The sequence below is a fragment of the Colias philodice genome, chromosome 1 (assembly GCF_061535455.1).
Source record: "Colias philodice isolate Cphi_HAF_F1 chromosome 1, ilColPhil1 Martin Lab GWU primary, whole genome shotgun sequence".
NCBI classification, from domain to species: Eukaryota; Metazoa; Arthropoda; class Insecta; order Lepidoptera; family Pieridae; genus Colias; species Colias philodice.
The window spans coordinates 12,943,960-12,970,016 of NC_143086.1; the positions used below are offsets into that span (position 1 = coordinate 12,943,960).

The 26,057-nt window shown below is 36.0% G+C and overlaps 1 protein-coding gene across 13 annotated transcripts in view; it reads left to right on the forward strand.

Moving 5' to 3' along the window:
* Positions 1-26,057, forward strand: part of LOC149491430 (uncharacterized) — a 44,439-nt gene that overhangs the window by 16,022 nt on the left and 2,360 nt on the right. For 3 of the 13 annotated variants that reach the window (XM_089696976.1, XM_089696955.1, XM_089696992.1), the window contains exons 7-26: positions 5,527-5,642; positions 7,489-7,636; positions 8,323-8,413; positions 10,030-10,199; positions 11,276-11,413; positions 13,018-13,207; positions 15,906-16,069; positions 17,388-17,497; positions 18,110-18,221; positions 19,135-19,231; positions 19,514-19,617; positions 20,321-20,410; positions 21,069-21,146; positions 21,965-22,105; positions 22,719-22,809; positions 23,062-23,321; positions 23,680-23,824; positions 24,336-24,433; positions 24,762-24,861; positions 25,312-25,475. In XM_089696976.1, coding sequence (XP_089553102.1) covers positions 5,527-5,642; positions 7,489-7,636; positions 8,323-8,413; positions 10,030-10,199; positions 11,276-11,413; positions 13,018-13,207; positions 15,906-16,069; positions 17,388-17,497; positions 18,110-18,221; positions 19,135-19,231; positions 19,514-19,617; positions 20,321-20,410; positions 21,069-21,146; positions 21,965-22,105; positions 22,719-22,809; positions 23,062-23,321; positions 23,680-23,824; positions 24,336-24,433; positions 24,762-24,861; positions 25,312-25,475 — 2,607 coding nt within the window. The remainder of the gene's footprint in view (positions 1-5,526; positions 5,643-7,488; positions 7,637-8,322; positions 8,414-10,029; positions 10,200-11,275; positions 11,414-13,017; positions 13,208-15,905; positions 16,070-17,387; positions 17,498-18,109; positions 18,222-19,134; positions 19,232-19,513; positions 19,618-20,320; positions 20,411-21,068; positions 21,147-21,964; positions 22,106-22,718; positions 22,810-23,061; positions 23,322-23,679; positions 23,825-24,335; positions 24,434-24,761; positions 24,862-25,311; positions 25,476-26,057) is intronic. The other 10 variants (XM_089696958.1, XM_089697001.1, XM_089696967.1 and 7 more) reach the window with 10 other exon arrangements.

Consider the following 26,057-nt stretch of genomic DNA (forward strand, 5'->3'; position numbering starts at 1 on the left):
ACATTATATCTTCTTATATATAAAATTCTCGTGTCACAATGTTAGTCTGCATACTCCTCCGAAACGGGTGGACCGATTCTCATGAAATTTTCTGTGCATATCGGGTAAGTCTGAGAATCGGCCAACATCTATTTTTCATATGTACCACGGGCGAAGCCGGGGCGGGCCGCTAGTATTATTATATACATACTCACTAAGAGATCTCTTTAAGAATACTGGTATCCTCACTGTACCATCACAGTATATATTTAATAATATTTTATATGTACACAAAAACGCGGACTTACACACAAAAGTAGGAGATAGACACTGTTATGGCACAAGGAATAGAAATAAAATTGAAATGCCATTTTATCGGTTAGCTAAAGTTAAAAATTCGTTTATGGGCCAAGGTATACGTTTTTACAATAGAATTCCTCATAGTATTAAAGAGTTTAGTAGTGTTAAATTTAAAACTTATTTAAAAAATGTATTAGTTCAGAGAGCCTATTACAGCATTAAGGAATATATGGAAGATGAAAATCCATGGAGGGTTGTCGCGTAAGAACTACAGGACAGTTCTTTGGCATATTATGATAATATATATTATGTAGTTGGATGTAAGTAACATGTATCGGTCAATTAGGGAAAGCTGGCATGTTCACAGTACTCACACTTATGCAATTTCACTTACAGTATGTTCAAAAATAAATGCGACTCTAGTTTCATTTTAGACTTGAATTGTAAAATGGGTGCGTTGTAGATAAATATATATGCAAATATAATTACTTATGAAAGCTCTCATAATTTACCTGTAAAATTATAATTTAAAAGTAAATCAATTGATGAAGTTAATTATTTATTCTAATAATAATCAATTGGATAAAAGTATTAATAATCATTCAATTATCAAATAATAATTAAATTCCTGACTTTGGTCGAGTAAAGATATCTAAGAAATTTTATATTTGTAGTAAGTACGTAATACCTACCAATACGCGCTAACAAATATGTGTTACATGTTTATTGTATAATTTTCACACTATTGGTTTTAAACTCAAACTCAAACATTTATACAATTAGACTTCTTCTAGAAGCACTTTTGAATCGTCATAACAGTTTAACAGTTTTAACATTTACCACCAATTCAGAAAGCAGTATCTATAGAGAAGAAGAAGAATCTATTGAATCATAATCGTAATCTTCTACTTCACTGTAACTTTCATCGCTCGAAGAACTCGATGTTTCGTTGTCGGAATTTCTTAATGTTATTATTTAAATGAGTCAGTGTAATTATCTACTTTTGGTTCTAATTGAATATATTTTTCCTCATGTTCTCGCGTCTTTCTCCAAACGTCACTAAACATATCCAGACTAATAGCATTTGCTTCCTTTCTAAATAATTCTTCCACAGTTTTCAAGTTAAAGTTCACATTTTGTGATGCTACTTTCCCTTTAATTATGCCCCATAGTAACTCTATTGGGTTGAGTTCTGGATGGTATGGTGGAAGGCGCAATACACTATGTCCATGATCTTTGAGGATTGCATCAAGTAGGTAAAAATTGTGTATAGTTTGGCTTATTTTTTTTAATAATGTGATAACTCTGATTATTAATTAGTAATTTGATTTTTCTAACAAGATCCTTATCATCCAAATTTCCACCTTGGTGAGAAAAATTGACATTTCTAATGAAAATGAACAAAAAATTAAATGATTTTATTAAATACTGTAAAATAGTCTATAATTCTTCCATTTACTGTATCACAAAATTCTTCATAGATTTTTAGATATTCGTACTACACCAATTACATCACCCTGTATTTATAAACAATTGCAAAATATGACACATACATAGGCCGGGAGATACTGACACAAAATTTCGGGTCATTTGTAACAGAATGGCGGTTCTACAGAGGTCTTATTACGCAATGACTAAAAGAAAAATGATGGTCAGAACTCAGAACGCTGGTACCGGCGGACTAGTCGCGTGGGCGTTAGTCGAACTCGTCGGATAAATAGCGAAAGTCAAACGATTTGTAACACAAAAATTTTAGAATTCACCGATAGCCCATAAAAAAGATGTAGGCGGTAGTGTCATGCCATACTTTTCCGGTGTAACTTACAGCCTCCCATACCGACGCGATGCGTTGATTAAAAAAAAACAATTCAAACATTTGTACCAGGCTAACTTTTGCACAGGTAATCATCATCGTGCAGACATTTACGAAAATCGCCATGCCATACTTTTCGGACGATTCCAAATGGCCACCATACCGCCGAAAATCTGCAAAAAAAAATTTTTTTTCGCCAAACAATTTGTACCAGTATTGCATTTGGATTTTTGGAGAGTATTTGATAAAATGTGACCATTATTATATTTGCCATACTTCTAGTAGGGGGAAAAAGTGCTGCTATACTTGAAAATTAATTTATTCGTCACGTTTCAAAAATACGACTGTACAATACGTAAAATAATTTTTTACAGTATGGGACACAGACATAGATAGACTACGCAAGTACCGCGATCTGTATGAAAACCAAGCGTGTCATATTTTTTGTACTGACCTTGACGCGTTATGACGTCACGAGCGCTTTTTAGTGATGGTAATTTCATTTTACGCTAAATCGATTAGGACGCCACTCGCGCGGCGATTATAGTATCGTCCTATCACTCCTATCCCATCGAAGTAAATCGAAAGAAATCAGATCAAACTAGATCTATGTCTAAGAGGTAATTAAATAAATGAATCGTAATCGATTACTAAATCGATTCAAGACAGAAAAATGATAATTACCATAGACAGAGGAATGATAAAATAAATTTATAAACCTTTTAATATTCTAACAAGTAAACTAATGTGTTTTAGCTTTTTCTTACATATGCCCATTGAGTTACCGTGTACTACGTACTAGAGAGGCCATCGAAAGAAAGTAATGAAACTGTCAATCAATCAATCTTTATGTCCCGTTGCATCAATCCATTTTTCTTTTATGTTCGGGTTACTTGGAAAACTGAAAAAACAAACATAGTCTAAGCAATAAGGAGTTTTCTTAAAAAACTCCCAAGATGACACTTTAACTAATGGCGTCCATGTCATAATATTTATTTTTAGTACCTTTGTATTAAAATACTTAAAAGTTCTAGGTCAAGTCGTATTAAATGACAAAAAAAATCTATACCTTTTTTTCTGAAAAATTGCTCCTTCAAATTATCATTTTTCTGTTCGATTATAAAATCGATTAGAATCGAGAACTGTTGCATCAAATGAACATCACTAACCACAAAATTGGACAGAAAAATGAGAACAGAAAAATGAGAAGACGCTATTCATTGCTTGTTATCATACGACTCGATCTTTACCGTGCCAAGTAAAAGCCGCAATGTATTCCGAATCATTTCGTATGATTTGGTATCCGTGTTTGTCACGATCGTTTTCCACAGATATTCTTTATTTGATTTTAAAATAAATAGTGCATATTCTGATTAGAAAATTACTTACCGGTGGAAGGAAACATCTCTGCTAACTCGGCCACTCACAGCTGTGGAGTTTCTACAGTTTATAACGGCGTAATTCGGCATTTTACTTTATTCAGCTTCACGTCTTTCCTTGGCGAACTGCAAGCGCGGACTGAGTGTAGGCCAGCGTCAAGTAAGTTTCATAATATTAGTTTGGACACGGGAAGTACATACACTCGCTTAGTCTATCTTGATACATGTCTGTGGTATGGGATCATTATATTCTGTTTGCTTGTATACAATTCTACCTAGAAAAAAATATCGCAGATTGCAAACATGGGGCGGATGATTGTAAGACTTAAGCCAAGACGTAAAAAAAAATGAAAAGAATTGGCGATTTGTACCAGTACGGCATTTTTGGAAAGTATATGATGCAACGTGACCATTATTATATTTGCCATACTTTTAATAGAGGGAAAAATTAGTGCCATACTGCTACAAATCGTTCAAACTACGAATAAAATCTTACAATAAGAAAAAAATCTTATACACATTCGCCACCTCCCATTATTATCACACTTCTATTTATAATCATTCAGGAGTTGTTGAAAAAAAAAATGTAGGGTGGTACAAATCGTTTGGCGAGAAAAAAAAATTCAAAAATTTGCAGATATTCCGTGGTATGGCGACCATTTGGAATCGTCCGAAAAGTATGGCATGGCGATTTTAGTAAATGGCTGCACGACGATGGTTACCTGTGCAAAAGTGAGCCCGGTACAAATGGTTGAATTGTTTTTTTTAAATCAACGCATTCACGTCGGTATGGCGGACTGTAAGTCACATCGTAACTGTATGGCATGACACTACCGCCTACATCTTTTTTAAGGGCTATCGGTAAATTCTAAAATTTTTGTGTTACAAATCGTTGGACTTTCGCTATTTATCCGACGAGTGTGACTAACGCCCACGCGACTAGTCCGCCGGTACCAGCGTTCTGACCATCATTTTTCTTTTTGTCATTGCGTACTAAGACCCCTCTAGACCGCCATCCTGTTACAAATGACCCGAAATTTTGTGTCAGTATCTCCCGGCCTAACATGTGCAATGTGTAAATGTGTTGACGTTCCAGCTCTTCTTAATATACCTGTAATGTAAAATTATATTGTATATGGACATGATTTTAAAAGAGCAACTATGGAGTTTCTTGAGTGGTAAATTTAAAAAATGTAATGACGATTCAAAAGTGCTTCTGGAAGAAGTCTAATTGAATAAATAAATGTTTGAGTTTGAGTTTGAGTTTACATATCTTGTTATGATTTATGTTGCTATACCAAACCAACACCAAATCAGCTGCTATCATATTGTTTTAATGTATTGTTAGACGTAACTTTTGATTTAATATTTTTGTGGATGAGTAGTTGTCAATATGGTTGACACTGTTTCCTGTCCGAACATGCTTAGCTGTCGCATACTTTAAATTGCGTTCCTTTGACTCGTGGCGCATTCATACGAATCGTGCCTAGGGGCTCGGACGTTGTTTATACGACGTTTGACCCAACTACCTTCACAGTTCACTTTGCTAATAGTCGTTGACTTGCTGCGATTTGTTATCAAATACCTACATCAATTAGGTAGCTGTGTAGAATCGCAGTACATTCTTATTACATTTCAAACTAATATTTAACTCGGCCTCGCTTTTTTAATTTCTTACATCAGAAGCGGGATATAATTCAAGCCTATACTTTTTAAATGTGTTTTAGTTTACGTAGTTTTGTAACGGCATACTGGCGTTTGTGTTTTTTCGTGCGTTGTGTAAAGTAAAAGTTTGTTACGTGGATTATTGTAACGGGAATGTAGTTCATCGAAGGAATTGTATGTACTTAGTGATCCAAATCGCTAGTCGAACCCTGGCGTTGAGGTATTGTCTAGTCGCTGACGTATCGTAGTGATGTATTTCACTAGTTGAACGAGCGTAGATATACCAAGATACGCGAACGGAGTGCCAAGTGTTCAAATTACAAAGATGAACATCAAATCAGCAACATTTTATTAATACTTACCCCATAATTAACCTTGCTGCTCATCCAGGTGCAGCAGCAACAAGCAGCAGCTGGCGGCATTCAGCAGCAAGCCGGCGCGAGTATATCAACAATGGCGCCGCTTCAAAGCTTACCGCCAAATACACAACACCCACAGCAATTGAGGTTGGTATTTGGAATTTTGTTTGATTTTATCCGAGTATTTTAAATTTACTTAAAGACTTGGGGATTTTAAACGAGATTTATGCATTATATTATTAACTTGACGTTTCGCATACAGCGAGCATGCTGGAAATTGGTCAATGTATGAATTGGGAATGCCACTTTTTCGTAGGACTAATTAGAAATGTTTTGATCCAAAATAATTTAATTGGGATAGAAAAAAATGATAATTTCTCATTACAAATGATAAATAAGTGCCAGTTATTTCTCGGACTATTTTACAAATATTTATAAATATTACTGTAATTTATAATAATATGATCATATATTATAAATAATTTGGAAAATCCAAAAGTGCACGCCTCATAATTTTTTTTTAATAAATATTTATTAATTATTATTTTTGTTTATTTAATAACAATTAAACCACATCGAATCAGACCCTGAAAAATGAAAGGGTTCTATTCCTGAGCATACTCAAGCGTAAGAGAAAAAAAAAGACTCGATTAGTAAAGTATTTCGGTCGCTATCGTGTTAACAAGAAAAAGGATCCGCACATACAGACACACGGACGTCCAAGACAGAACTTTTTTAAACTGTTTTTTAACTAGTTTAAATAACAAAAATGACATCAAAAATATCATGAACGTTAAAAATAGTGTTTTTTCTTAATATGTGTGTGTATGTATTATCTTACAAGTGCAATGTATGATACATAAAGACATTTTAAGTTTGAAAAATCAGATGTTTTGCGCGAAGTGACAGTAGTACCCACCTCAACGCTTCGCTTATGAGGCGTGCAAAAAATAAAGCGCTTACTGGAATTTTATACGAGCAAGTTAACATGAAAATTAAAGATAAAATATAGAAACCTATCATACGGTTATAAACAAAGCAACTCGCAAGTGCTATTTCCCTCTTGAATAAGTCATAGGCTTGAGAATCGATTGTGTATGAAAAACACAAAATTATAAGTAATTTCACATTATTGGTTTGTTTTAGTGCTTCGTTAGACGTTACCGAGCATCCATTATTGGTTATTTATTCAGCCTAGCCATATGTTAGTTTCCTATTTGGAATGAACTAATTTTGCCAAGTTAGAAATAATTTTGTATAATTTGTTTACGCTCTAATTCGATTTCTAAAGGGTTGTTTGCAATTTTAATTCTACTTTAAAATTATCTTTGTGTGAGTTAACTAAATTCTGTTTTATTATAGGCTGACAAATGAAATAACGATGGATAGGTAAGAAAATCGAATATCTAATAGTTTAGTATGTGTCGTGAATAGTATAATAAAGGAATATATACGATAAAAAGTAGTCAATGTTGTATAGATTAGCAGTTAGCACTCGCCATGTATAAGCTTTTCATGTATTGTTTTGCGATATACAATAGTAAATTGATTCATTTATATATTACAAAACAATTTAAAATAGCATGGATTCTTTTACTTTTATACAAAATCTCCATTTTTGCTAATGTCATTAGCTGTTTTTTATGTTTAGTTTTATAGCATTAAAATGCTTTATAAATGAGAAATTTTCAATGAATAGAAAGAATTCTTTACTTTTTATTTTTTTCTATTTTTCTTTTTTTGAAGTGAAAACTTCTTTAGCGGCGTTGGGTATAAAATCTTAAACTCGCGTCAGGACACGTGACCTGATCGAAAAAGCGTAAGACGGATGGATATCAAACATGCTCAACGTTAATAATCAAGTTTTCACTTCTGCCGGCACTCCCGGAGTGCAACCCGTCTTTTTTTTTAATTCAAGGAGTTGTTATATGTAATAATTAGTGTATGATAAATACAAACAGAACACTGTCTATACTATAACTGTTTTCTATAGCGCGGACTGGGGCCACGGGCGCGTGCAAGTGATCCAGCAGCCGCTGCAGAACAACACGTACCTGCAGCAGCTGTACAACGCGCAGGGCTCGCTGCTGATGCCGGGCAACATCGCGCTGCACCCTGGCATCAACTCGCAGCAGATACAGGTGCGTGTGGGTGCGGCTTTATGTCACTTGGGAGAAGATATTATAGAGGGTGGCCGGTGTGGACGCGCCTTTATATAATGATGCCGGACAAAATAGTGAACTCCAGAATCAACTCGCAGCAGATATAGGTGCGTGTGGAGGAGGACGGTGTAGACACGGCTTTATATAATGATGCCGGACAAAATAGTGAACTCCAGAATCAACTCGCAGCAGATACAGGTGCGTGTGGAGGAGGACGGTGTAGACACGGCTTTATATAATGATGCCGGACAAAATAGTGAACTCCAGAATCAACTCGCAGCAGATACAGGTGCGTGTGGAGAAGGACGGTGTAGACACGGCTTTATATAATGATGCCGGACAAAATAGTGAACTCCAGAATCAACTCGCAGCAGATACAGGTGCGTGTAGTTGTGTAGACTCGGCTTTATGCCACTTGGGAGTGGGATGTAGGGGGAGGTCGGTGTGGACGCGCCCTTATCTCGTGTCAACTCGCAGCAGTTACAGTTTGAGTGTGTTAAATTTAAGTTTGTTATTATTTATTACACTACTCCATAATAGATTTTCAATGTTATTTACATTTTTTATTATTAAGTTTCATTATGTTGACCTCATTTATTTTATATATTGTATACAGCATTTAGATCTACAATTCATCAAAATGTATGTTTGGTGTATTTTTATAGGTCATCGCTGCAGGGAAACCCTTCCAAGGAAACCAACTGGCTCCTCACATGCTCACAACTCAAGGCAAGCAAGTTTTACAAGGACAGACAAGTAAGAACACTGAACATGCAGGCACACTAAACCAAAAACCACTTTTAACACTTTTCTAACACTTTATCACTAATAATTTCTTTAATACTTATAAATTAACACTATAACAGTAATATTCTACACTAACTCACTAATGCTTACAAAAAACTGTTTTCGACAAAGTTTATGATTCAAGTGGTTTTTTTACTTGAGATAGATTAAAAGCTACTGCTTAAAGGTAAAATGAACACTGATGATGTTATCAACTAATTGTTGAACTTGACTCGTTTTTTCATTATATATACATACATATAGATCATTCTCATATACCATTTTCTATAAAATGCCTTTGAATCATTCACTTTCAGCTATACATTTCACAATCACATTACAACCAAATACGACTGGAATTACTACTAAGACTTCTATATAATATTATCATTGTATAACCAGGTAGAGAATTATGCCTGTAACCCTGTTGAAATATTCTTGAATTGATTGAAATATACATTAAAATACCCCTTACATAGATAGCAATAATCTTTAATTGAACCCCGTAAATACCTAGCTTCTCTTATAAACTGAATGCTAGTCTATCATGCATTACCCCATTATCCGATTGTATTACTTATAATATCCATATCCAAAAGGGTCATAGTGGCATTTCTTTACCAAATGTAATAAACCAAACCCAATGGGACCAAAGAACAGCTGCACTATTTAGTTTTATAGTGAATTTTTCAGGTCTAACGACATACCCGGACCAAGGTTTATGTAATTTTCACAAATTGAATAATAATAATTGTACTTGTTGAAAGTCAAGTGATTTTATGTTATTATGTGAATGTCATTGTCTTGAATTTATGAGGGATGAAATTTATTTTTCTTTTCGTTACTACGCGAAGTTGCATTCTTTTTCTTATAAAAGTGTCAAATTATAGTTTTTGTGAATAAATATATTATTTTGATTGAAATTATACAAATAAAACGTGCTTTATAATTACCAGATATTATTTTCAAACTTTTCAATAAATGCCTTATAGGAAAACCAATGACATCTTTTCTAAGAATGTGAATGCGCTATTTATTATGAATTGGCAATTTTAATTAATTTGGAGCTGTTATTAAATAATTGATGTTTGATAGGCTTCGTCAAAAGGCTTATTTTTACTTTATTTTATTTATTACAACCGCTTCTTTTAAGTTCCACACAGAATGTATGCCAATAAATGTATTTAATTATTATCTGTACTTGTATTTAATTTGGAGTAGATGTAGTTGTGAATCTTGTCGTTAATGTATGTGTAAAGTCCTACTAATTAGAATAAACATTTTCTATGTTATTTGTCGTGTCTATTTTTATTCACGATGACACTCGTAGAATGTTCTAGTGCTCTTAAACTATATAGCAATAATCTCCACGAGAAATCTGAGTTATGTGCCTGCAAACAATTTATAAATCTATCTCGGCATGTTATTAATTACATAGGTCACCGTTATTCTAACTTCACCTATAAAAAAAGTTTCAATAAGAGCACTAACATTTCAAATTTAAATTTCGAATATGTCACAAGAAAAAAGAAATAAAAAAGCAATCGAAATTTGGAACACATTGTTAACTTTTTCTTTCCAACCAGCTTCGTTCCCGGGGTACACGACGATACCGACTATACCCACAACGCAGAACCAGACGTTCGTGTTCAGTCCGCTGGGCGTGATCAACTCGCAGCCGAGTATACTGCCTGCGCATTCGCAAGCCACGGCCTCGGGCATGAACCAGCAGCAGAAGACTGGTGATATTCATAAGGTAATTTTGTTTTAAAATATAAATTTCACTGTGTATAAATTAGGATAGAGGTTCCTTGTAAGCGTATGACAAAAAAATACTTATTATTTTTCGTTACAAATGAAAGTGCGCAAAAACACAATTTTAGTGATTTAAGTAAGTGAAAAGTTCGTGTTTTGAGATATTCATAAAAATCTATTCTAATATTCTAGTAAAGTTTTCACATGAAATTTTATAAAGAAATATACGAAAACAACGCATTAATAAAACATTACGATACATTTCGAACGTAAACAACAATAACTTTGTCATTCACTATGCGTTGACACAATTTTTATCAATCTTATAAATCTTTATGCGGTTTTCTTCCCTAGCCTAGTGCTCTAGTACTTAATCTAGGTTATTCAAAATTCGTATATTACTAAGCAATAAGCTGTTAAATATTTACGACTGTCGATTTTATACAGTGAATTTTTAGTTCTCCATATGTCATAAGATTTAATTATGTATTATGTATTTATGTGATCCAGGTGTCAATTGATAATCATGTCTTGAGATGTGTGTATATTTTTAAATAAATACAAGTATAATACTCAGTTTGGTTGACATTAGCATAATTATATAGAATGTTTATATTTAGACCTTTTATAGTTGTTGATGAGAGATAATTATGTAAATCATCACATGCAGGTCTAGTTTCTCTATCTCTTATAAGTACAAAATTGGAATTCTTTTTTTATTATAACATCTCTTTTATGCCATTTATCTATATATACAAAAGGTGACTGATATAGTGATCTGTCAATGCACAGCCCAAACCACTGGACGTATCGGGCTGAAATTTGGCATGCAGGTAGATGTTAGGACGTAGGCATCCGCTAAGAAAGGATTTCCCGAAATTCTTGCGGGAACGGGGAAAAACGGGGATGCACGTACAAAGTCGTGGGCGGAAGCTAGTATGGCATAAAAGAGATGTTATACTGAGCAGGCTTTTATCTGAAAAAAAAATATAGGATAGTTAGGAAAATAATATTTATTTAATATATTTAATAATACCCAAAATGCAGTTTTACCACACAAAAAAAAAAAAATTCCAGGTTATGAGCGGCGGTAAAGTGACAACGGGCAAAGTGAACACGGGCAACGGCAACGTGCCCGTACAGACGCAGTGCGTGCAAGTCTCCCAGCCCGTGCTGGGGCAGCAGCCGCAGGCGCAGATCATCAGCCCGCTGCAGGTGATTGTCGTTCTTGTGTCTATGGGGATAGGGTGCAGTTTGCTGTGTACATGTATTATAGTAGTTAGTGTTAAATTTGGGATACAGTAAAAATTTTAAGTACATAATTGTCTGTGTTATAGTGATTACACTGTTTAAGGTAAAAATTGGGATGATCAATTTTTTTTTTAGTGTCGGATTCTGATATTCAGATATATATCAGAATAGTTGAATCAGTTTTTAAATTAATTTGTAATACATGTATGCAGTTGATTGTACCTTTAAATAATTTAGATAAGTTTTTATTAAGAATACTGGGAGATCCTTCTATCTTATATTCATATGATGAAGTAATAAACAAGGATGGAAGACAATATTATTCCTAAAGGTTGTGTTGGAAAGGTTTCCAAAAACAGTTTCAAAGGGCACAGAGGACAAAATGCTTAACTATATTATTAATACAGTATTGAGTAGGGAAACCCCATGTTACTATGTATATGAAAAATATCGCTATTTTTATATTTATTAGTAATAGAAATTATATTGTTATTCGTTCATTGCGATTTGTTTACTGCATTGCGATGTTATACCAATATATGTTTTGTATTGCGATTTTGATATTTATTATTTGGTCTGATCATATAATCCTGCAAAAGTGATTCGGTACAAACTGAATCTTTATAAATGGTGCATTGCGAAATATTTGTTTATTATAAATTGTGCGAAATGGTTTATGAGTGTGTGAGAATTGTGAAGGGCAAAGCATCTGTGTGGTTTAAAGTTTTTAAGCTTTTTTATCAGTGAAGACAATGTGCTGCACGTCCCACTATTGGTATTTCTTTTTCAAATCTGAGATGCTAAGAATAGCTGATAGATTCTTTTAGAACAATACTTACTGTATATATATTTGTATGTATATGTTTATGAGTTCGTTAATTATCGATTAATGTGATTTTTTGTGGTACCTATACATTGAGTGATGTGTTACATTGTTAGTGGATAATGCGCGGCGGTTTCACTACGTCACATTTGCATAACGTAGTGAAACCGCTGGGTGGTCACATATACAGGGTGTCCCACTATTGGTATACTAAGCGCGAAGGGACTTGTAGTTTTGCATATACTGATCACGTAAAAAATACTTAAACAACAAAATTACACCAAAAAATTTTTGCTAAATTTTTCCTGAAAATCCATGTTTTCTTCTCTAACTACGCGCAGCCGGCATATACCGCTTCGCTAATGTGAGCATTTTGTCTATGAAAACATAATCTTAAACGATAGGTCACGAGCTGGCTAGCAAATCTGGGCGGGTTGCTTGTTATAGGTGTACACATAGAGTTTTAATTATTCATCTAATTGAAAAAAAAATGCGTCTGGAATTTTATAAGTATTTTTTACGTACTTAGCGTATGCAAAACTATAACCTCCTTTCAGCTTAGTATACCAACAGTGGGACACCCTGTATATAGTCCCGTTTAGGATATTTATTAATTTACACTTTAATACAGTTGTATATAATATATAGGATAGTGTAGCCGTCCGCACGTATGTGTCCATCGGACGGTCACATACAGGTGAGGCTAGTGTGTTGTGGGGCGCGTTAAAGAGGTTGGTGGTTGCAGGCGGGCGGGCAGATGCAGTTCGCGCCGTGGCAGATCTCGGGCGCGCTGCCGCAGGTGTGGGCGGGCGGGCTGCCGGCGGGCGCGCTGCCGGGCGTGCTCGCGCCCAACCCGATCTTCATCCGGCCCTCGCAGCCGGACGCGCCGCCCTCCATGTTCATACAGCACTCGCCGCAGAGCGTGCAGCACACCGGTTAGTGGCGTACTACCGTGTATAGAGAGCTGGGTGGGGTGGTGTACATCGGAGCGTGCAGCACACCGGTTAGTGGCGTACTACCGTGTATAGAGAGCTGGGTGGGATGGTGTACATCGGAGCGTGCAGCACACCGGTTAGTGCCGTCCTACCGTGTATAGGGAGCTGGGTGGGGTGGTGTGCGTATAGCGCTCGTCGCAGAGCGTGCAGTGAGCGGGTTAGTAAAGTACTTGCATGTATAGCGGGACCTGGGTGGTCCAGTGTACATCGGAGCGTGCAACACGCGAGTCAGTGATGCGCTTCCATAATATCCCACTATATTATGCTATAGGCTGGACGCTCTAGTGTACATACAACAAGCGCTGCATAGCGTGCAGTGACCGGGTTAGTGGCGTACCATGTATAGAGCTGGGTAGGGTAGTGTTCGTATAGCGCTCGCCGCAAAGCAAGCAATGAGCAGGTTAGTAAAGTAATTGCATGTAGTGGGACCAGTGTACATCAGAGCGTGCAACACGCGGGTGAGTGATGTGCTTCCATAATATAGTGGGGGCTGGACGCTCTAGTGTACATGCAACAAGCGCTGCATAGCGTGCAGTTACCGGGTTAATCAAGTGCTACCAAGTAGTTATAGGTGAAGGAGTGGGGAGCTGGGTGAGGTGGTGTACGTACGTACAGCGCTCCCCGCAGAGCGAGCAATGAGCGGGTTAGTAAAGTGCTACCAAGTAGTAGGTGAAGGAGTGGGGAGCTGGGTGAGGTGGTGTACGTACGTACAGCGCTCCCCGCAGAGCGAGCAATGAGCGGGTTAGTAAAGTGCTACCAAGTAGTAGGTGAAGGAGTGGGGAGCTGGGTGAGGTGGTGTACGTACGTACAGCGCTCCCCGCAGAGCGAGCAATGAGCGGGTTAGTAAAGTGCTACCAAGTAGTAGGTGAAGGAGTGGGGAGCTGGGTGAGGTGGTGTACGTACGTACAGCGCTCCCCGCAGAGCGAGCAATGAGCGGGTTAGTAAAGTGCTACCAAGTAGTAGGTGAAGGAGTGGGGAGCTGGGTGAGGTGGTGTACGTACGTACAGCGCTCCCCGCAGAGCGAGCAATGAGCGGGTTAGTAAAGTGCTACCAAGTAGTAGGTGAAGGAGTGGGGAGCTGGGTGAGGTGGTGTACGTACGTACAGCGCTCCCCGCAGAGCGAGCAATGAGCGGGTTAGTAAAGTAATTGCATGTAGTGGGAGCTGGGTGGGGTGGTGTACATACAGCGCTCGCAGCACGTGGGTTAGTCACCTGTTTATGTATTCAAGTTAGTGCTACAGATTGGTGCAGAGGATGGTGTATTGTACATACAGAGCGTCTAATGATCTACTATTACCTTATGATCAGGAAATTAGATGGTCTGATGTAAATGAAGCACTGGCCGTGGAGCATATACACAGTGTACAATCCGCCCTTTGGTATTAAGGTCAGCGAGCCTTCACATTGACATTTTAACAGCATGTTCAGGTATTACTGGTACGTTTTATATTAGTTAATCTTCACGCAGCAGAACATCCCATCGTGTAGGTAAGTCCTGTACTTAGACTTGGAATCTTCATCCCTAGGCGCTGACTCCACGAGCGAGAGAATCGCGATGACTCCGCCCTTATATCGTCGGATAATCTCCACGAACGAGCGATAATTCCGCCGCGTATCGTCGCGAGTCGTAACGGAATCGCAGCGTTTCCGCGGCGACTCGTAACGGTATCGCCACGTTTCCTTGAAGAGAACTACGAGAAGACCAGAGGCAACGCTGAAATGACGCTGCGTTTGACAGCGGGCCCGCCGCGCGCTCGTCGATAGCCCGCTGCTGGTCGCGGCGGGCTAGCGACGATGTAATGACGTTTCGCGCGCTCATTGCCACTCGTCGCATCGCGGCGATAATATCGCCGTGTGGAGACGGTTCCATAGAGAGTGTATAGAAATACGTGGCACGACGATAATATCGCCGCGATTCTCTCGCTCGTGGAGTCAGCGCCTAAAAAAAAACTTAGCTGGCATAAAGTACAAGATGTAACTTTAAAATTCATTGCGAAGTTGGAGTACATCAGGAAATTTAAAAATTGCTTAAGTTTGTCATAAACTGATGATGAAACAACGGTAATCACAAACAGCGTATGGGTTATTCATTTAGAGGGCATGAACTGGTCCACAATATGTCGACGCCATGTCTCAGGTAACTATAAAATTTAACGACATTATACAATATTATTATATTTCACGAGATATCAAAATTAGTTTATTATAAGGATCTTGAAGAAAATGCATTTGAAAGTTAAAAATCTAAACTAACCTCGATTGACTAACTTCTGATAGAAATGAAATGTCTCTTTAAACAACCTAATAATTAATAAGTTATGCAGAATTAAAACCTATCTGTTGATTTAACATGACTTATGACATTTGTGTAATGACAAAAATCATAACTTTACTTCTCTTCTATTTTGTTAATTAACCAATGTAACATAAATAATGCTTTGCGAATTAAATTGGCTCAAGCGAACAAGCTACGCTTTAATAACAACGCTCTTTTTACCCAACCTCCCTTAAATGTCTTACCGTATTAGAAAGAGATTAAATTGAATAATATATTTTAAGGCTGTGCGTTTCCACTGAATTATGTTAATAATTAATTAATTAATTAATTACTATCTAATAATTAATTATTCCTTTCCTAGGTGTAAGCGTAGCCTCATCAACGGTGACCACTTCAAAGCCAAGGGCGTCCACAGACACGATATCGAAGTGCCCCAGACCGTTGTCGAACATTCTGCCCTCTGGCGGGATTCGACCGGCCTCCAGTGTTTCTACGCAGACTAGCGCTAATCAGGCGCAGAATGCGGTAAGGATATAGAAATATACATTGAAAACGTTATAAAATAAGTTAAGGTATACTGTATTTAGGACCGAGGGCGGTTCAAGGGGGTATTGAGCCGCCTATAACATCTTCCCGGTCCTGTGACAGTCCTACCCACTCTGGGTAGTCGATAATGAGGAAGGGAAGCCAGTCTGGCATATAGCTGCGGGAACTCTGGTGCGTTCTGCGAGAGATCCCGGAGTCCCCGCTACCATGCTTTGGGTTTGGCCGTGGAGGTTTTAGTGGTTAAGAATCCCACATGCTCTCTTTTTCCCCCAAAAGGGAGTATCTTTTGAAGATTTGCTCCTCGTTACCAAAAAAAAGTTATACTGTATTTATCTCACGCACTATACAGAATACAAAATCAAATTATCATCGTTATTGTGTTGTATTATTGAATAAAAATTTCATTGATATATTCATAGGGGGTTTTCGCAAGATGTATAGTTATTTGTGATGGTTTAGAATGGATGGATATAATTTTTACTCAACAAACGTTGATGTACCTAATAGTTATGGGGCTATATTTTGATCGACCCAGGTGGCGCCGGGGGAGTAACTATTATTAAAAGCGTTTCAAGTACCTATTCCATTTGTCTGAATAGTAAACCTTGTACCAGTTTTTTCAGATAGAGTGAATATCGCAATGAAAAGTTTCTATAAAAACTAGGTCAGATAACATTAATGATCATAACTTGATCTGCGAAACGATATTTCAAAGGAAATGAGTTTTAATTGCCAATTAAAATCGTGCAATTCATAGTTTTATTATTTCCATTTATTACGCATAAAGCCCTTTACAAATTTTGATTAACACAGTTTCTTATCCATTGACTCATTATGTATTTATTAGTCCTATATTGATAAATTAGTTCTAGTCATAGCTTAAAATAAAATGCATTATGTGATGATAGTGAGGCTTTTGATATTTATAAATGTCTGAAATCGCGTCTCGCGTTTCCTTTTTGAATACTATTTGAGTTCTGAACTACATATTATATACATTCTTATGTTTATGAGAAAATCTCGATCTTGAATCGATATCGATCTGTTATGTCCGTACTCTGTACGCTAACATGCTCACCCTACATCCTTTTAGCTTGTTCAGCATTTCTCAGCATTACTGGCCTTTTCCATAGCATCCATGTTCAGTCTCTCTCCAAATTCTAATGCCGACGGACGGCTGTCTTATAAAATTTACTATTTCGTTTTTTTTAAAAGCCTTGTCCTGAGAGTCACAGACAGATCGCTATCCATATCGCTCTTTGACGTTTTTGTAATATAAAATAATAAAAAACAACAGGCAAAGCAACGCGGCAAGCCAGGCGTGCGCTCGCCAGCCCCCGCTTCAAAGCAAGATGCCGCCAACCAGACGAATAAGATGCAACATCAGATACAACAGCCGAAACAACAGTATGTATTCCGTAATTATTGTCATTGATAAATCAAAATTTTATTTGCGATTTTTTTTCCTTTTTATTCATGTATAATGAAGTATAAAATAATGATAAGAGATGATTTTTTTTTTCATTTTATCTTAGTTTTTGTTTTAATAAGAATAAAAGAGGTTTTTTTTAAATATCAATATAACAGACTGAATGGACATTATCACATATTAGTGCATATGCCATATACTATTTAACATCTATCCAAAATCAAGATATCTAAAGTGTTTAAGAAGTGCTACTCATCACCTGAAAATATCATAATCGTACATTTACGTACTATAAACAACTAGACACACAACCGCCTCTAAAAATGTCCGAGCGTCATTGTATAAAACATTTATTCCAATCAATACCCTTTCGCCAGTAATTTTTAAATTATATTTTGTCACACATTAGAAAAGTCTGCCTAACACGCGTAGGCAGAGTTTTGCCTCAGACATTTTTTGATCGAGATTTTGAGTCTAGTTGTTTATCATACATTAATGTAATCAACAACAACGGTGAAACAACATTGGTCGGGTTGGAGTGGTTTCACCATTGTTACATTTACTTTACCGCAACATGCAATGAATCTCAGGTTACTGGTTATGAACTCTAGCGGGCAGATGTCGCAAATGTCGAGTTTGGACAAGCAGTCGAGCAACAAGAGCATGCAGCAACAGCAGATGTTGCAGCAACAAGCTTTACAGGTAATTATATCATTTATTTGAGCTATAGATTATAAAGATAGATAATTACAATATTTAAAATGTAGTAAAAATTCATACGATGTAGGTCTATAGTTTATTCCCTCCTCCAACTCTATCTAGTTGCTTTTCGTAGTTTTCAGAGCTATTTTTACTACCTATTATCTTGATATCCATCAATGCAAAAATTATTGCATTCCCTTCAGCCGTTCTGCAGTTATAAGTAAAACTAACTAATCTATAGTTAAATAGATATAGATTACAATAGAATTTCTTCAGATTAGTCTAAAAATTCCATTTTTTTTCTTTCCGAAAGCCTTGTTGTGACACCGTGAGTATATTTCTGTTCAATAGAACTATATTTTGATGTCTTAGAAGTAATTTAAAGTATTGTAAATGATTAGTTGATGTTTTATTAAAGAACAAAATGAGTCGATGTGAACCATACAACTGACTGACAAATTATTATAACTTTATACTAAAAAAATAGTTTACATTTTAATTACTGAAAACAATAGATATTTGTATACTTTGAATAATTGAGTAAATAAAAAAAAGATACATATTTATAAGAATCAGTATATTAAAACATGTTTCTGAATTTGTTTCTCACGCTGCTCTCATGATGAAGTGCCCGGTGAGTTACAGATAATAAAAATAATATTCATGTTCTAAATAATACATGAATAAATCATATCATCACAAATCACAAATAATAGTAAATTCATCCTGGCATCAAAGTACAATCTGGAAAATTTTACAAAATCATATCATAATTCGTTGTCACATTGGCATTCATGATCATTCAAAAATATTTTTTTCAAAATTTCACTAAAGAACATCACGCATTAAGTAAGGCAATTAGATTTAATTTACTACAGTAAAATCGGTATTCAAAATATTGTTGTTATTTTAGCAACAACAACAACAGCAACAGCAGCAGCAACAACAACAGCAGCAATTGCTTCAGCAACAACAGAACCAGCAATTGGTCCAACATTACCAGCAACAAGGTACTTATATTACTAGAATATTTTATATAGTTATCATGGATATTAAAAAATATTTTTCTTATTAATTTAGTCTGCTTACTTGATATTATGAGTTTTGTTCTGTTTAAAAAAGCCTACATTTGTTTCCTGATATATTTAACTAAACTATCCTATAAAGTAGAGTAAGTATCCTTAAAAATGTTAACATGGTAAATTTTAAACGCTTATAAGAATTAAAGCACTATATTATTTAACCGAAAAATGAATAGTATATTTTAAATATTGTTATTTTTAATAACTTAGGAATGCTTGGGATGCAACAAGGCAGTCTGCCGGTGGGTTCCGTGTCTCAAACGTTGCCGATGGCCGGGCTACCACAGATCTCTATGGTGCAACAGATTCATCCGGTAAGGATTGTTTAAAAATAATAAAAAATAAAATAATATATTTGTATACATTTTGATTTTTGAAGTGAAAACTTCTTTAGCGGCGTTGAGCACTTTTTCTGTAATGGGTATAAAATCTTAAACTCGCGTCAGGACACGTGACCTGATCGAAAAAGCGTAAGACGGATACCATTCCAAAGTATCAAACATGCTGAACGTTAATAATCAAGTTTTCACTTCTGCCGGCACTCCCGGAGTGCAACCCGTTTTTTTTTTTACGGGGCTGTTATACATGAGTTGCGCTAGCAATGTGCGTTTTTGATTAATTTCCATCAAAATTATGTTCTTCTTGATATGATTAATATTTTTTATGTCACAGTATTAACGTAAAACTTTTATGTTTCCAACATATTAACAATTTACTTGTATTCATATTGCATAATTTACAATCTCACGAACAATATTCTAATATTTTAATCATAACTACAAACTTTGAAGCACTTTTGAATCGTCATAACATGTTTTTAACATTTACTTACCACCGATTCTTAACCCATTGAGTCCCGAACGGCCCGATCAGTCCACGACACAATAGATTTTCTATTGTGTGTGTGATTCCGGGGCCTGAGTTATTAAAGCAGTATCTATGGAGAAGAGCCGGCAAGAAACTCCATAAAAATACCTATTTTAAATAAGTATCTGTAACATATTTGTAACGTTATAGCTGGGCGGTATGGGCCAAGCGGGCACGCTACTCAGTCAGATCAACACGAGCCAGCCGCAGAACTCAATGCAATCGTTGCAACAACCACAGGTAAATTATTGTTGTAAAATGTTAAGTTACTCAATCCATACTAATATTATAAATGCGAAAGTAACTCTGTCTGTCTGTCTGTTACTCAATCACGCCTTAACTACTGAACCAATTTGCATGAAATTTGGTATAGAGATATTTTGATACCCGAGAAAGGACATAGGCTACTTTTTACCCCAGGACATAGGATATGTTTATCCCGGAAATCCCACGGGAACGAGAACTATGCGGGTTTTTCTTTGACTGCGCGGGCGAAGCCGCAGCGGGAAGCTAGTACAAAATATGTAAGGAATTTAATTTATGGATAATTAAATATATAAGTTAAGTTGGAGTTACTACCCGTTTACTAAAAGATTTGACCTTGCTGGTGCAATGTATTGCCTCCAGTCTCAATAGTGAACTTATGATAAATAGTAATAGTATAGTATATCTAAAGTGATTCACAAATATTTTAATGATGTTTTTTTCAACACTGTGCCCATGCGTTGTAGTGACGTCATGAACAGCAGGTCCAAACTTATAGTAAACGGGTACCATGTTAAAATATTTTAACTGGGAAACTCTGTGTGAACTTTACTTGAAATAAAAGGAGAAAATGGAGCCCTAAAATAAATAAACGTGAAATATATTTTATACTTAATTAAATGTCTATTTGCAGACACTAGTCGGCGGTGGACTCGTGCAAACGTCAGTGGGAATGGGTGTGTCTTCTTTGAACTCGTCGCAAATGCAAACTGTAAGTTGTACTTGTATTTACTACTAGCTGTGCCGCGCGGTTTCACCCGCATTACTCCGCTCCTGTTGGTCTTAGCATGATGATATAGAGCCTATATTACTCGTGGATAATGTAGCTTTGGAATGGTGAAAGAATTTTTAAAATCGGTCCAGTAGTTTATGAGCCTATTCATTACAATCAAACAAACAAACAAAGTTTTCCTCTTTATAATATTAGTGTAGAACAGTTTTATTACGGAATTCACATTTTGCCTTCACTACACTCTATTATCAATATACTATGTATCTCTTAACAATTCACGGGTACCACCAGAAGGAACAACCTGGTCGTTTGGAAGGTCCAACACGCAAGCAAACCCTTTAGAGAACTTTAATGTGCTATGGAATACCAGTTTTCAATGTTATTATTGAATATATTATGTATGTACAAAGGATAATGTGTTAGTTAAACAGCTGGAGAAGTTCTTGTGTTTTTGCATTGTTTATCGCATTAGAATAACAACTAAACTAATAAATACAAGTATATAGTTATACCAGGTGAAAGGTAAGACGTTTGACGAATTAAGACAGGAGCTTCTACTCATGAAACTGAACAACTTTTGTTCTACAACTTTGCTGAATTCGTAGAAAAAAATTTGGACTTTGTATGGAAATCTGTCAGCTGATTAGCGAAGTTTCCTTACAAAGTCCAATTTTTTTTTACGAATTCAGCAAAGTTGTAGAACAAAAGTTGTTCAGTTTCATGAGTAGAAGCTCCTGTCTAAATTCGTCAAACGTCTTACCTTTTACCCTGTATATTAACACAATAAATTTTAACAGGTATCCTCAAACAGTCTAAGCACGCCCCAAATTACGATCCAAGCGCCTGGTCTTGGTTTGATAACCGCTCCCGTGCAAGGCTCAGTGCTGCCGCTACAGTCGCAGATGCTCAAACCAGATGATAAAATTACTATTTCCTCTGTAAGTTAGAAATTATATATTAGTACAACACACATACACACACGCGTAAACACACACACACACTCTATCACGAACACGCGTGCTGCAAACCGCAAAATAATGTACTTTGTTTTTCTTTTATTATTATTAATTGTATTAACTTCCATTACATTAGATTATTTACCTACTTGTTGTCCATAACATATGTACCTATATAACCAAGAAGCGCAACTCAGGGTCCCAAGACACAAGTATTTCACTCAGTTTGGGACCCACTGTCATACCTACATTAATTGTAAAACATATAATGGACAAATAAATTTATTTCATTTCATTTCATTTAATTTCACAAGAGTAGATAAGCTGACTCAGCAAAAATATCTCTATTTAATGTTGTATTTACACCAAGAAAGTTAGCAGCAAACCAATTTTAATATTAGGTATCTATAATAGTATATGTATTAAAACTCAGCAATTGTTCAGCCTACTTACAGCTGCGTTAGCAAATATCAATAATAATTATTGAATTACATAATTATATGAGGTATTGCAAGAGCAAATTCTTCATGAATTATACATGTATAGGTTTTGTAATTTTAAAAAATTAATATAAATAATATGTTTTGTTTAACAGGGATCGATGCAAATGTCAACGTCCACGGACTCGTCTACAGAAACATCTCACGCTTCATCCAGTGATGCAGTCAGTCATAGCTCCACTTCTGGTATGTTTTATATATAAAATAAAATATTATGACTAGAAAATGATTTTAAAGAAAGTAAAGTAACGATTTTGTTTGGAAATATCTTAATATGTTTTCACTATGCTTGTAATAATTGGAAAATCAAAGCAATTGCTTACTTTCATCCATCATGTTTTGTAATAGATTTCAACAGTAGATAAATAAATTAATACAATTAAGTATTTCATTGATATTAATTCATACTTTTATAATACGTTAATTTAATTTATACAGCATCAACAGCGCCAGACACATCCCACTCTCACACGCCCCACTCGTCCCATTCATCCCACCCGACACACTCATCTCACTCATCCCACTCAACCCACTCAACCCATACATCCCACTCGACTCACTCAACCCACTCAACCCACTCATCCCACTCGTCCCACTCCAAACGGAGTCCAAGCAAAGCGGACAGCGCCATGACCATCACGGTCACGACCACGACCACGTCCGCGACCAGCAGCGGCCATCATGGCGTGTCTTCGCAGGTATTTATCATACAGAATATATTAAAAGTATAAATATATTCAGTAGAATTTGGTAATAAAATGAAGTCAGTTAAAGATCTGCCTATTGGTGTTTAAAGAAATCTCAAAATTTACGAAAAGTTGTAGAAAACTGGTAACTTTTTGAAAGATACCTTTGTGTGACACAAAGACACAAATTGTGTCTTTACTGACACTTTACGTGAATCAGATAAATCTCTGGTAAAAAATTGTGATTTAATTAATTAATATTTCAACAACTCGGTCGTTTTACAAAGGCTCAAATAAATCTTCTTTCGCATCTTTTTCACCAACAAACCTATCTCTTTTAATTTTTTCCCACTAATTCCATTTCCCCCAGTCGCTTACGTCAATGGCATCGTCGACGTCATCAACGACGTCATCGACGCTGACGTCATCAGTCTCAACGCCCGTGTCGGCCAGCACCTCGGGCGCCATGTTCAAGAGCTCCCAGGGCACGTCCAGGAATATTAGCTCGCAGCAAGGTAAATAACTGTACACTTATATCACGTATGAATAATTTAGTTTAAAAAAAAAGACGGGTTGCACTCCGGGAGTGCCGGCAGAAGTGAAAACTTGATTATTAACGTTGAGCATGTTTGATATTTTGGAATGGTATCCGTCTTACGCTTTTTCGATCAGGTCACGTGTCCTGACGCGAGTTTAAGATTTTATACCCATTACAGAAAAAGTGCTCAACGCCGCTAAAGAAGTTTTCACTTCAAAAAAATAATGACAGAGAGAGAGAGTTTATAGTAAATTCAATTGATTTTTTATAACCTTAATAAAAAACATAACTTTAGTATGTAATAGTTTTGTGTTTATATTCATTTGTTGTATTTGGTTGTTGACAAAAAGGAAAGATAAATAGCAAATAATATAACTGTGATACACAATGATAAAAGCTTTTCTATCAAATATTTTTCTAATTAGTTAAACACATTTTTAGAACGAACCATTACCATAAAGCAGATAAAACTAAAATAATCTCTTTAGTTACAGATAAAGGTTTACCAAAAGCGATGGTGAAGCCGAACATACTGACGCACGTGATAGAAGGATACGTGATACAAGAAGCCGCTGAACCCTTCGCAGTGAGTCCCATATTATTGTTGTAAACCCATCATATTATTGTTATTGAAATTAATAAAAAACCCAATCTTGAGATTTTTTTTAAGAATAGAAAAAATTCAGTCACGAGGCAGGATTCGAACCCGTGTATTTAGCTTTTGGTGTTTATTAAGAATTTGAATGGTAAAAAATTAAATATTAAATTTTGAATCTTGTTACTATAAAATTAATAAGCGAGAACTAATCAGTATACTTCACGCAAAAACCAACTTTTACTTGACAAAATGCTAAGTTTTCCAATGTTATCAATAAAAAGTATATGAATAAAGATGTATTCTTATAATAACCAAGATAAATTATTTGGCTAAGGTGAACCGGCCGCTCCGCGAGTGGGGCTCCGCGGACAAGGACCAGGATAAAGAGAACAAGATACCCTCGGACGAACCGTCACGTATGTATTCATATTTAATATAAATTTATACTGATTAATTCATTTATTTTTCATTGTCTTGTTAGTGATTATATTTTTTTTTCAGTTATATTAATATTTATTGTTCATTGAATGATGCTAAACTAATCGATACGTGTCGATACTTTGTCATATTCTCTCGAGTCAGTATAATATACTTGCTTGTTTCAACAGAATAGTTTATAATTTTTATTTTTGTCATTGTTCCTGAAATCACTTACGGCAGCTCTCATTGTTTGCTGAGAATAGCCCTGATAGATGCCACTGTCTGGTTTAAATAGATAAATAATTCGTTATTTTAACTGTCAGAGAATAAAACACCAGAAATATTTGAAACTGTTCCTGCGTTTAAGTTTTGATACAGCACTCTAATTCTGCGCCTAAACCACTTCAAAGAATATGTTACTTATTTATCACTATAACAAAACACAGGCAAGAAACAGAAGCTCGACAGCAGTTCGTTGCCGCGCATCAGCTCGAGCAACGAGCCGAGCGCGAGCACGAGCACGAGCGCGAGCAAGCCGGAGCCTCCGCCCCCGGACACCGTGGAGCCCCCGGTGGATGACGCGAAGATACCGAACGCGCATAAGTGGACGGTGAGAAGGATCTTTGTTTAAGGGCCGATTTTTCAATGCTTGGATAAAACTTATAAATAAATAAATAAATAAACTTATCCGTCCAATATTACACGATAATATTAAAATGTCACGTAAACTGTCAAATACGGGAAATTTGAATACGTTTTTAAAATGGTAGTTTTATACATTATTCGACGAATAATATGGTTAAAACACCAAGGATTGAAAAATTAGCCCTTAGGAAAAGTGTTATTTTGTTGTACTTATAACCTATATTGTAAAGTTTCATCCAAATCTATACCTACAAATCCCATCCTTTCGCGATTATAATATTAGTATGATATAAAGGTCTGTAAGTGGGTGAAAGGTGATAAAACGTACCAGAAAAAAAAGTGTCAATTAGGTGACTAGTGTCTTTTGCACTTATGTCTGCACTGATGCACTGATGTCGTTTTCGGGGTACAAGACGCAAAGTTTTACTTGTTATACTTCATCCTCACCTCTTAACTATTTGTCAAATTTTCTGTATTCCCGCATACATACTACGTAACAGATACACTCTTACATGGAATACCTTGTTACCCATACATCTATACCCAA